This window comes from Sciurus vulgaris (genome assembly GCF_902686455.1).
Source record: "Sciurus vulgaris genome assembly, chromosome: 14".
NCBI lineage: Eukaryota > Metazoa > Chordata > Mammalia > Rodentia > Sciuridae > Sciurus > Sciurus vulgaris.
The window spans coordinates 78362831-78376618 of record NC_136475.1 but is presented as its reverse complement, the minus strand read 5'-3'; the positions used below and the strand labels follow the sequence as shown (position 1 = coordinate 78376618).

The 13788-nt window shown below is 41.3% G+C and overlaps 1 protein-coding gene across 1 annotated transcript in view; it reads left to right on the top strand.

Annotated features, from left to right (window-relative positions):
• DRC1 (dynein regulatory complex subunit 1) overlaps positions 1 to 13788 on the top strand; it is a 63784-nt gene that overhangs the window by 41305 nt on the left and 8691 nt on the right. Inside the window, exons 8-10 of the mRNA XM_079110125.1 lie at positions 8400 to 8539; positions 12863 to 12997; positions 13359 to 13591. Coding sequence (XP_078966251.1) covers positions 8400 to 8539; positions 12863 to 12997; positions 13359 to 13591 — 508 coding nt within the window. The remainder of the gene's footprint in view (positions 1 to 8399; positions 8540 to 12862; positions 12998 to 13358; positions 13592 to 13788) is intronic.

Below are 13788 nucleotides of genomic sequence, written 5' to 3'. Positions count from 1 at the left end.
CATCAACTTAGGTGTGACCCATATCACAACATGTGGGGACACACACACACACACACACACACACACACACACACACACACATTTTTGTATTACTGGGGATCAAACCCAGAAGTATGTTACCTCTGAGTTATATTCCCAGTCCTTTTTATTTTTTATTTTGTGGCAGGATCTTGCTAGGTTGTGCAGACTGGCCTTGCACTTGGGATCCTCCTGCCTCAGCCGCCCGAGTTGCTAGGATTATAGGCCTGAGCCACTGTGCCCACATATGGAATATTTTAGCAAATTGCACTTTACTGTGGAAACTCTCAGGTGTACTTTGGACATTCAAGTTAAATGACATTGATTTTTGTTAAGAAGATGACTGTAGCTCAATGTCAAATTTTCTCTTCTCAATTAACTCATAGCACTCTCTCAGTTCTAAAATGTGGAAACAAAATTTTTATAAGCCACAAAACAGGAAAAATCTAATATATAGATTGGTTTGATGGGCAAAGTATAAGAAGTTAAAAAAAAAAAAAAAAAAAAAAAGTAAAGCCACGTTACTTTAATGACTGGAGCAAGGAGAAGCCTAGGAAGATGCCCCAGAGAGGGATTCTGCCACCTTCTCCCACCAGCCCCAAGGAATCCTGCTAGAAACCCTTAGTTTAGTTTGAACCCAGAGATGATGCTTAACCACTGAGCCAGCCACATCCCCAGCCCTTTTTTAGATTTTATTCAGAGATAGGGTCTCACTGAGTTGTTTAGGGCCTCACTAAGTTGCTGAGGTTGACTTTGAACTCGCAATCCTCCTGCCTCAACCTCCGGAGCCGTTGGGATTACAGGTGTGTGCCACTGTACCTGGCCTTACTTTAGTTCTTTTTTTAAAATATTTTTATTTGTAGATGGACACAATAACTTTTATTTATTTCTTTATTCATTTATTTATTTATGTGGTGCTGAGGATCGAACCCAGTGCCTCACATGTGCTAGACAAGCACTCTACCACTGAGTCACACCCCCAGCCCCCTTAGTTTAGTTCTTGATGTAGAAAACAAATGCTTTTGTTTCTAGCATATTCACTTAAAGTTGTAAAATGACCCAGTTCACACCTAGGAACTGTTCCCTTTAATACCAGAATATTAACCACAAAAAAAAAAAAAAATCATATGTATTGAACAAATATTGTTAACTTACATTATGCAAAGCTCAGAGATAAACAAGATAAAGTCTCTGTCCTCAAGGAATTGTCATCCACTGAGTAAGGAAGCAAGCTACATCAATAGTGCAGAAAGGAGAAAGTAAGAATATAGGCTGGAGATGAAATGGCCAGTTGTGTGGTTTTAGGTTGGGATCCTGGGGTCCCCCTTGTGGGGTCGGGAGGGATCTTTGGATTCAGCTGAGAAGGCAGAAGGAAAGCCTGTTTCACACGTATAGATGGACCTGCTGGGCGGTCATGGCAGCCTCTTTTACTGAGCTGTGGGCAGGAGATGGTACTGCCCCAGAGCCACTGCCCCAGGTGAAACAGGGAAGGTGTGAGCAATGTCTGTGATCTCTTTCCCATGAAGGCAGTTCTGTGGCAGGTTAGTTTGTCATCTCTATAAATTTTTCACAAAAAGCCTAACCTCATGTTTGGCTATTAGTCTTGGGAACTTAAGTACAACTTTGTAAAATATCTTGAAATATCATACAAGCTGTATTCAATGTGTAATAATCCAGATGACTAAATGCCAAGACTCAAGCCTGTGGTAATTAAAAAGAGAGTCACTGGTACTGAAATTATTATGAGCTTAAGGTATAACTCTATATACTGTGTCCTGAGGGACATGGCTGTTATTAGCTTGACCACATGGTATTAACTCTTAAGTGGTATCAGCGATGTGAAGCCAGTACAAGGTTGCAGGGTATGGAGCTTTGGTGAGAGGTTGAGCCTGTGCACGCCCCCTCAGAAAGCTCTTTAGCAAGAGCAGGAGCAAAGGTGTCCACAGGCGGAAAGAAATGGCTGATAAATATTTAAACATGTGTACAAGCAAAGAGATGAAATTCAAACAAGCAGGTGACAGGTCCCCCCCCTCTTTTTTTGCTAAAATAATTAGCACAGAGTTAAGTTCTTTCAGACCACAGGGGAAACACATGACCAAATTTATCTAATCCAGAGTTTTCACAAGGTTGACAAAAAAGTGATACCTGTGATTTTTTTCCTTTCATAATATCTAATTTCTAGTGATTTTTTTCCTCTCATAATATCTAGTTTCTAGTGAGTTTTTTTCCTTTCATAATGTCTAGTTTCTAGATATTGAAGAGGTTGCCAATGAATGACAAAAGTAGAGTTAGTAAACTAACACATTTTGTACACTGTTGTTAAAATTCATAGAAAGTCTTCTGAAAAGGACTTTTGGAAGTGAAATTGTAATATCACCTCTGAGTGACACATGTGCTTGTATCCTATGTGACAGGAGAAAGAAGTGGAAGAAATGAAGGATTCTAGGGCAGAACGATCCTACTTAGAAGACACTTTTAGATATGACCATTGTTACCTGTGTGCAGTTTATTCAACACTACCGTGGATGTAGTGAACAAACAAGACCTTATTTGAAACTTCTAGTCTCTCTAGATGTTTATAAGTGCAGAAAGTATGTTTAAAGTAGAGGTAGTAAATAAAAACATTTTGTAGGTATCTTTTTGTTAACATTCATAATGAAGTAACTGTCTTTTGGAAACGGAACCATCAAAACACTTCTCTGAGCTATGCGTATTGTATCTGTGCTGGTTCATGGAGGAAGAAGGAAAAGAAAATGCAAAGGGCTTTATACCAATGTGTTTCCTGTGAAGCAAGATTGACCATTGTCCCGAAGGTCTGTGAGTTTTATTTTACTCTGCAGTGTAAATAGTGTACATAAAGACAAATGAGTCCTAATTGACATCTAGTCTAGCTAGATGTTGAAGAGTTGCCAGTGTATGACAAAAGCAGAGTTAGTAAACTAACACACTGAGTACACCGGGTGTCAAAATTCACAGGAGAGACTGTTCTTAAAATGACATAGGGACCTCCTTTCTGTGTCCTCAGGCTCTTGCCTCTGGTCTGGCGTCATGAAGGCTTCCGGGAAGCTAGCTTTAGTTCTTTTTGCTGCCGTGACTTTGTTTGGATACAGTGCACCCACAGGCGTAAAGGTCTACTGTAGTCTCACATGGCTGCAAGTCAACCTTAAAGCACTGACAATTGGCGATTGGTATTTGCTTCCTGATGAAGCGTTTCTGGGATATGGATGTCCTGTAACCAACGTGGAGGAGGATGTTTACATGTTTTTATACCCTACAAGTGACTGTGGCATCCAAACTCGGATTGCAAAAGGGAAGATTATTTTTAGGACATCACTAACATTTATCTCGAAAACATCACCAAGACAAGGAATCATGCCTATCACATGTACTCTTCATCGAGGCAAACCCAAATCATGGCCTGCAGTTTTATTCATCCATCCAAGTCAGGGCAAAACATTGGGTTCTCCATTTTACCAAATGTACTACCAGAGCCATTTCAAATGCGGGTAATTGTCGTTATATTCCTGTACCGAGATCCTTCTCTATCCACGAAGATGAATGAAGTCAAGGAAGTGCCTAACATTGGAACATTGCCCACCCCATGCCTCATTTTATTTTCGATGGGAAATGGAAATGGGTTATGTAATGATGTACAGCGCAATGGGAGTTACTTGAGGACAGAGAAGCAATAGCAACCTTTTGAAATGGCACAGCTTTTACTGATACCATGTGTTTTTAGATGTTCTTATGAATCTGTAATTTTAATAAAATTGACATTTCTCTTAAAAAAAAATGACATAGGAAGTGAAATTGTTGCAGTCATCTCTAAGCATTACAGGTGCATATATCTGACCTCTGGGCTGATAAGAGATAAGAAAAGGAAGGGTTCTAGGCCAGAATGTTCTTGTTTGGAAGATACTTTGACATTCTAGCCATTAAAAAAGTGGTTGGTTTTTTGTTTTTTGTTTTGTTTTTTGTTTTTTGCTTCAATGTCTAGCCTTTGTTAAGTGTGTGCAGTTTATTCAGTGCCACAGTACGTATGGTTGGAAACCCAAATCCTTGTTGGAAATATCTTGTCTTTCTAGATGTTCAAAAGTGCACAACACATGGTAAAGGTAGCGGGCTGATGTAATGTCCTTTAAGTATTTTTCATTACTGCTTAGGAATGGTCGCCACTTAGGGGAATGGAACTACTGAAGTTGATGTCTTGGAGAGTATGTTGAAGGTTCACTGGGTGGTGGGGGGAAGGAAAAAGCTTGCAGAGAGTACTCTGTGCCCCTGAGATTAATTCAGATTGTCTAGCCTTTGTTATATGTGCATTTTACTTAATATTGCAGGGTATTATAGGGTAATGCCCAAAGTTTGTTAGAAGTAGTGAACGAATCCCTACCTCAATATCTTTTTGTTGGTTTTTAGGAAGAGCTGTGTTCTGGGAATGACTTCTGTTAGTCCACTGCTTGGAGCTAGGGGTATCCTGAACTGAGTCACTGGAATGGTGAACAGGGAGAAGGTGTGGGGTGAGGGGAGGTGCTCTTTGCCAGTATCTCCATATCTGGAAGAAAGCTTTGGATTATGACCATAGATCTACCTGTGCAGTTTTGGTAAAGTTCTTGTGTTTATTTTGCACAAAGCTCATCTAAGCTTTCTAGATGTCCTGAAATGACAGTGTATCAAAAAGCAGAGCTAGTGAGTTAACCGATTTGTAAACATCTTTTTGTTATAGTTGATAGAAAAGTTGCATCTTGGCCATGAAATTGTTGACCTCTGGGCAGTGTGTGGGACGTGTTCATTAGGCTGAGCGGAGGGCAGAGGGAAGCACGCAGGGAGACAAGGGAGCCAGTGCTCAGGATTTATGATTGACATGAGCTGTTGATGCGTGTGCATCTTCGGGCTATACTATGGAATACTTTAACTCACCGGGAACATGCTTTCTTGCTAATATTTTAGTAGTAGAAATTTGGTAATGAACCATCTTAGAAACATGCTTGGTGCATTCTGTTGCTTTGTCTCATTTTAAACTGAGCATTAAGGGAATGCATTATTTCAGTTGTAACTCTGCCAACCTGTCTATCTGGAGGCCTGTTGCTATTTCTGTCTTCAGTGAAATAAGAAAGACAGGATTACAATGTTTTCTAAGATTGAGTTGGTGTAGTGTACTCTTGGTTATCAAAAATACTTATGTAGCTTTGGGATTTTGAGTTGGGGAATATTCATGATGTGCGGAAAAGCAGAATACACGCTACAATCTCAATCACACAAAAAGGGATGTTCTGTATGCTTTCTCATGGCCTGGAGGGACACATTCAACTAAGCTGCTTATGACTGGATGAGTTTGTTCTTTGCTTATGTTTTTATTTTTCCAGTAATGCTCACATTAACTTTTAAAAAATAAAAGCTATTTAAAAAATAAAATATATAGGAAAAAATGCATAGTCCATTTGCATATTGTGTCATGATCTGCCTTTAAAACTGACATTCATGAGAGTTCATGTGAGAACTTTTATTTAAAGCCCTCACACTCTTGTTGTGTTATAAATATAAAAATAGTTCTATGGCCTAGTAGATTTTGGGGAGATGCTCTCCTAGTGATAGGGACTAACTTTGAAACTGTAAGAAGGAGGGTCCCTGGATACTGCTAGAGTACTCAGGCACTCTGGGCCTCAGGGAAGACTGGATCAGCCATTGGCTGCCATCCCCAATCCAGAGCACTCTGGAGACACTCCTTTCTGTGAGTGTCCATGCTTTCTCAGATTGTCACCATCCAATATGGAGCTTTTCTACTGGACTTTCATGCTGTGCCACCACACAAACAGCTGGCCTCTCTTACATCTGTCCCATGCATGTTTGGTTTGTGATGATTCCTGATGCACTGGGTTAGGAGCTGGGCTGCTCATATTTGAAGCCGCATGACTCGTTCCTATAGAAGATTGGGGACATAAATCATTGCAGCTTTTCTGGAAGAACTGCTGAATCCCTTTTCCTAGGAGACACTCAGGACCATCCCTAGAAGGGGGCAGGACCCAGTCATCGTACTTGAACTGAAGCTGTGCTGTTGGCATCTTCCATAGGCCCTTTAGGCTCTTGTACGTGCCAGCAATGTCAACATTAAATATTTGTCATGCTCAGGGAGGGTCAGGTGAGGCTCCTGGCAGCTCCCTGCCCCACCCCGAGCACCCTACCCAGGCCATTCAGCACTTAGCACTCTACGACCTGCCCTGCAGTGTTCAGTGCTGACCAGGCGTGCTGAGGTGGGACTTGCACCGTTGGTCAGTGGGACTGTAAGCCATTTCTTGCTCTTTGAAAACAATTTGTTGAGAACTTTTGACCTAGTTTTTTTCACTTCTAAGAAGCCACCTTAATGAAATAAGCAAAATAACCCTAAAGTTTCATGTGTAGTTTATACTAGCATTATTATATAATAGTGAAAAATATTGAAACAATGTAATCATACATCTGTGAGGAAATGGTAAAATATTATGATATAAGATAAACATAAATATCTGAACGTATTATGCACCATTAAAATGATAGTGAAAAACTTTACTAATACAGAATATCCTTATGTGACAATGTTAAGGAAGAAAAGCAGGGTATAGAGTTCTGGCATAGTTTGATTGCAACTATGTTAAGAATACTGAAGGGAAGCCTGCTATATGTTAACAGAGTTGCCTTTGGGTGGTGGAGTTACAGGTAGTTTTTCTTCTCTCTTTTCTTCTGGCTTCTCCTTTTTCATTTGCTGTACTTTCCAAATTTTCAACAATGAGCAAATTTTGCTTTTGCAATCAGGAAAAGTTTTTACAAAGCAATACAAATATATATGTATTGTACATATATACATATATAAATACATATATACATATATATGTAAATAATCAGAAAAAGTAAGTAAAAAGTAGACTAAGCAAGCAGAGAAATTGAGATAGTTATTGTCTCAGGGACCAATATGGCTTGTCATTTACCACCCGTTAAAGAATAGGGATTCTGGGCTTCTATTTTGAAGGTGTTCAACTATATCACAGAGATTGAAAAATCTCTGCAGTGGTTAAGAATATGCTTGATCCCCAGTTAAAGGGATCACAGATTCCACACAGGGTGGGAAATGGTGCGCCTCCTGAGCTGGGGAAGTGTCACTGTTTTTCTTCCTCTCTATGTCACCTCCTGGCCAGTTACCCTCCTGGAGGCTGACCCAGAGGGGGCTTGAGATAGCTTCTTGGAATCACCCCCTCAGTGGATCCCTTGGCAAGTCTGTAGCTGGTGGAGGGAGACAGAAAGGAGGGAGGCAAGAGCTCGGCCTGTGGCTGTTTTATTGAGATGGGATTGTGCTTCATTGCCCTCCCCATTCCTGCCACCCTCTCAGGCGGCAGGAGCAAGCCAGCCTGACTCTATCTGCCCTGCCTCCAGCCTTGCCTCTTACCAAACTGTCAGAGTGATCTTTCTACAGGGCCAGGACCCATCGCCACCCCCAACCCACTAAACATCTTTAGTGGTGCTCCACTAAATTAAATTCCCAGCATGTAGGTGCCGCTGCTCAGCCTCTTCTCTGAACATTCCTGGCCTTGTGCTTTGCATCCTAAATGCTTATGGTTTCGCCACCGTGCCTCTTTGTGCCTTTGTCCCTTGCTTTGTGTATGCCATTTCCTCCTCCAGAACTCCTTCCCTCCGTGTCACCTGAGTACTCTTACCCATTCTCAAGGCCCCAGGCAGACATGCTGAGACCCCAGGGATGCCATCTTGGTTCCTCAAGTCCAAGGAAAGCGCTCCTTCTCCTGGTCCCATAACACCCAGCGCTCATCTCTGTCTTCTTATCTGTCTCTGCCCTGGACGGGCAGGACAATGCCTTTTCACCAGTATTTTCCCAGAAGCCCTTAGAATAATGTCTGGCATATATCAGGCACTCAATAAATATTCATTGAATGAATGAATACAGTTAATGGAAATCCAGAGTAGGAGGGCTGTCCTCCTTTTAAGTCTCATGAAGTTGCTTAACACTCATACTACCTTTCTGCATGATCAAAGCCAGGAAGTTCCAAATTTTTGTGACAACATTCTTTGTTATAATGTTTTCAACGGGGTTGCTCATATCTCTGAAAGATCTGGTGCAAAGTAACAGGGCTAGTTGGATTTGAAAGTCCCCCAACATGTTCTTTCTTTGACTTTGGGTATGCAGGTTTTAGCTTATAGGTGAGTGAGTTGTATTTTATCAAATTGGCTTTTAGTTTGCCGCTGATAGAAATTCTAAGAATCCAGGTTGAGGCACTTGTCACTAAGTTTCCTCCGGCATGACTTGAACAAATGATTGAGGTCCTCAAGCACAGCAAATTACAACAGGGCCCATTAGGTATTTTTTTAATTTTTAATTTTTTAAATCTTTTTAACTTTAGATTCTTGAGCAACAGCTTCAGCAGATGAAAGCAACCTATCAGCTAAACCAAGAAAAGTTAGAATACAACTTCCAGGTATTGAAGAAGAGAGATGAAGAAAGCACAGTTATTAAGTCCCAGCAGAAGAGGAAGATCAATCGGTAAGTTGGTGTAAGCAAAATGAACTGAAGTGGGAGCAGACATCAGCCGATCAGCAAGCTGTCTTTATTAAACGGCAGTGGAATGGCACAATTTTAGGGGAAAAGATGGCAACTGGTTACAAGGGGGGTCTGTTCTTTATAGTTTTTAATGGGAGTTAATCATAGCAGAATGCTTAGTGTGACTTAGTCTTTGGAGACTGAGGATGCGCTGGTTGGGTAGTCAGGAAACTTGTGCAGGTTCAAGGTCTGAATCAGGAAAACACTTGTAAAAACTTGACCCTCATTGTTACTGGGATGAAAGTCCAGAGCCCAGAGCCCGCTTTTGCCTTCTGCCCCCAGGACCCTTTGTCGGCCTTCCCCTCCTCCCCTCTGGGATCACACAGTCCTCCTTTTCTCCCTGGGGGCTGTCATTCCCCTTTTCTTTTGGCATGTTATTTTCCATATCCTTCAGTTGGCACACAGAGCCTCTTTCTTTGGGTCCTTCCATGCTGAGACTAGGGGTGGGTATGAACTTTTCTCTCCTAAAGGGGTAGAAACCCACTAAAAATATAACCAACTTTTTCCAAAAAAAAATTTTTTTTGAAAAGATAATGTATTCAAGTGGTTCTCCTTTCCTCCCAAGCAGAGTATCCAGCGAAAGGTCTTCCCCCAACCTCATTTGGCTTGCTCTTCCCTCCCCTTTTGGAGCAATTACTCATTTTTTCTTCCAGATTTTCTTTGTGTGTGTATACCCCACAAGTAAATATTCTCATTCCTCCTGTGCCTTCACACAAGAGATGGCATTCTAGAAGCACAGCTCTGTATCTGGAAGGCCTTTCCCGTCCTGTTCATAGAGAGCTTTCACGTCATTTCTTAAGTGGCTTAGCACTCCACTGCATAGATGGACTGTGATTTATTTAACCAGTGTCCACCAATGGACAAATAGTTTGCTTCTTATCTTCTGTTACTGTTACTACCAACTTGACTGTTAATGTCACTGTGCCAGCTGCTTTTGTGCAGATACTGTGGTTCTCTGAAAGGTACCAATTGCTTGTAATTTCTTGCCCATCCTGCCTGTTCCCACCCTTCTTCCCTGTTCTTCTTTCCATCTCTCCTGCCTTTCTTCCAATAGGAATTGTCTTCTTAGTTCTGGAGCATTGTACTGAGCTTAGAGGATCAGATAACATAATATATTTTGTTTAAAGAAGGAAACATCTTAGAACTCATAAGTGAATTCAGTGAAGTAGCAGGTTACAAGATCAATGCTCATAAATCCAATGCATTTTTATACATAAGTGATGAATCTTCAGAAAGAGAAATTAGGAAAACTATCCCATTCACAATAGCATCAAAAAAAAATAAAATACTTGGGAATCAATCTCACAAAAGAGGTGAAAGACCTCTACAATGAGAACTATACAACACTAAAGAAAGAAATTAAAGAACACCTTAGAAGATGGAAAGATCTTCCATGTTCTTGGATAGGAAGAATTAATATTGTCAAAATGGCCATACTACCTAAAGTGCTATACAAATTCAATGCAATTCCAATTAAAATCCCAATGACGTACCTTACAGAAATAGAGCAAGCAATTATGAAATTCATCTGGAAGAATAAGAAACCAAGAATAGCTAAAGCAATCCTTAGCAGGAAGAGTGAAACAGGGGGTATTGCAATACCAGATCTTCAACTCTACTACAAAGCAATAGTAACAAAAACAGCATGGTATTGGTACCAAAATAGAAAGGTAGATCAATGGTACAGAATAGAGGACACGGACACAAACCCAAATAAATACAATTTTCTCATACTAGACAAAGGTGCCAAAAATATGCAATGGAGAAAAGATAGCCTCTTCAACAAATGGTGCTGGGAGAATTGGAAATCCATATGCAACAGAATGAAACTAAACCCATATCTCTCACCATGCACGAAACTAAACTCAAAATGGATTAAGGACCTCGGAATCAGACCAGAGACCCTGCAGATTATAGAAGAAAAAGTAGGTCCAGATCTTCAACATGTCGGCTTAGGACCAGACTTCCTTAACAGGACTCCCATAGCACAAGAAATAAAAGCAAGAATCAATAACTGGGATAGATTCAAACTAAAAAGTTTTCTCTCAGCAAAGGAAACTATCAGCAATGTGAAGAAAGAGCCTACAGAGTGGGAGAATATCTTTGCCAATCATACTTCAGATAGAGCACTAATCTCCAGAATCTATAAAGAACTCAAAAAACTCTACTCTAAGAATTCAAATAATCCAGTCAACAAATGGGCTAAGGAAATGAATAGACACTTCACAGAAGAAGATCTGCAAGCAATCAACAAACATATGGAAAAATGTTCACCATCTCTAGTAATAAGAGAAATGGAAATCAAAACCACCCTAAGATTCCATCTCACCCCAATTAGAATGGCGATTATCAAGAATACAAGCAACAACAGGTGTTGGCGAGGATGTGGGGAGAAAGGTACACTCATACATTGCTGGTGGGACTGCAAATTAGTGCAGCCACTCTGGAAAGCAGTGTGGAGATTCCTTAGAAAACTTGGAATGGACCCTCCATTTGACCCAGCTATCCCACTCCTTGGCCTATACCCAAAGGACTTAAAATCAGCATACTACAGAGATACAGCCACATCAATGTTCATAGCTGCTCAATTCACAATAGCCAGTCTGTGGAACCAACCTAGATGCCCTTCAATTGATGAGTGGATAAAAAAAAACTGTGGTGTATATATATACAATGGAATATTACTCAGCCATAAAGAATGATAAAATGATGGCATTTGCAGGCAAATGGATGAAATTGGAGAATATCATGCTAAGTGAGATAAGCCAATCTCAAAAAGCCAAAGGAAGAATGATATCGCTAATAAGTGGATGATGACACATAATGGGGGGAGGGAAGGGTTAGTGTTAGGGTTAGAGTTAGGGTTAGGGAGGGGGGCAAGTATGAAGGAAGGAAGCTCTGTATAGAAGGAAAAGAGGGGTGGCAGGGGTGGGGGGAAGGGAAAAATAACAGAATGAATCAAACAACATTACTGTATGTAAATTTATGATTACACAAATGGTATGCCTTTATGCCATGTACAAACAGAGAAACAACATGTATCCCATTTGTTTACAATAAAATAAAAAAAAAAGAATGATATGGAAAGAAATACAAAAAAAAATAAAGTAAGAGTTTTGTCATGTTCAAAAAAAAAAATAAATAAATAAATAAATAAATAAATAAAGAAGGAAACAATTTTGAGGATTTGCCCCCAAGGTCCAAATAGCTTAGTATTATTTACAATTCTTCTACTAGTAGGTTGTTTTTACATTTTGGACAAATGTTGGGTATGTAGAGAAACAACAGTTGACCTTTTGATAGTTACTTGTAACAGAAAATGATACTGAAAAAGTGAGCTGGCATCTTAAACCTGATTATCTGTGAAACAAGAGTAGTTAGGGAACAATATTTGTGGAACAATTGCACTTGATGCCCCAGACTAGCTAGGGGGACAGCAGAGAGAGACACAAATCAGTGTAGTGACAAGTTGGGAAACCTTCCTAAAGAAGTGAAATAGTGAAGGGACAGGACGTGGTGGCAAGAGAGGTTAAGAGGAGCAGTGGCACTCCTGGGTTCACCGTGCCACTGGCCAGGTCACAGCTGTCTCTTGCTGGTCTGGAGCCTTGGTCCTCTCCCCTTTCTGTAAGCCTTGTGTCTGGGCTCCCCTGGCAAACTGCCCTGTGTAAACTGTCCCTTAGCCCTTTTCACTCTTTACTGTGGTTTAATGCTTATCTTTGTTCTTGGCTGATAATGCCTTGTTTTCAAACATATCTTTGTATTCCTCTTGGAATTCAAACATATCCTTGGCTCAAAAGAGGCATTTCATGTTGGATGAATGAATGGATGAGTTAGTGAATGAGTGAATGAATGAATGAATTGTTAATAATATCAGCTCTTCGAGTTGGGAGGATTTGTACATCACAGGCTGGTGACGTGGGGTTTTAGTTTTTTCTTGGTTTCAGAATTGAAATGAACATCCAAATCATGACCCTAACGTAGCTGAGCTAGATATGTAAATGCGTGAGGTGGGCCTAGGTGACGAAGCTGGAGGCTGCCTCTTGGTGGGCCTGGGCTTCTGGATTGTTTTAAAGGTGTTCAGTTCTGGACAATCCTGTTGACTCCTGTTGCCTTCTTTTCCTTGGTCACAGCAGGAGCTGGGTTTGGAATCTGTTTTCCGCCCTTCAGTCAGTCTGACCCGGGGTTTTTTGTGGAGCTAAGTCATGTGGATGAGAGAACAACTTTACACTCTATTAACTGTGGGTTAATTTTTATTCCTCCAACCAGCCTGCATGATGTACTCAACAACCTGAGATCAAAATATGCCAAGCAGGTAAAGCAGTTCCAGGAAGAGAACCATTCTCTGACCTCAGAATACAAGCGTCTCGTGCTGCAGTTCAAGGAGCTCCAGAGAGCCATGAGGTACTTTAGGGACTTGGATCCTAAGGCATCTGTATTAGGATAGAGGTGACAGGGAGGGAGGAAGAGTTGGAAGTGGCATGGTGGTAGTGATTTCATAAGACTTGATGTCACCAGCTTTTTTGGTGCTCGGGACACTGAAGAACCTTTTGTGCTATGTTCTTCTGGCCCCTCATGCATCACCTTATTGTGTTTCTCGTTGGGATGGCTTCCATTTCCCTGCAGGTGGGGATGGATGCCCGGGGATTGGGCCAGGCCCAGGATTTACCATGGCTCTTCTTCATGTTCTTGCCCTGCTGCCACCCGAGGGATCCTGGCCAGGCCATGAGGCCATCTGGTCATGCTTAGTGACTCTCCTTCACAGACACTTTGCTATTATTGATGATGAGAAGTTTCGAGAGATTTGGCTGATGAATGAAGAGGAGGCGAAGGGGCTAATTGACAGAGCCTTCGATGTGGACAGGATCATCCATATCCAGCATCTAGGGCTCCCCTGGACGGCACCTGATTTCTGGTTCCTGAAGAATGTGGGGCCTATTTCCCAGCAGCAGCAGAAGACCGCCACGCAAATAGTAGAAGAGGTGCTGAAGCAAGCAGGTGACTAAGCAGAGCCACGTAGCCTTAGTGTGAAGGGACCCTTTGAGGACACTGGTCAGTCCATCCATTTTGTGGATAAGAAAACTGACCTCTTGGAGGTGTAGAGTATGACTGGTTGACAGCTTTCGAGTCACCTCTCATTTCATTGAGTCTACACTGGTGGTTAGACCTAGAAGTTTGATCAGATGCAGGTTCAG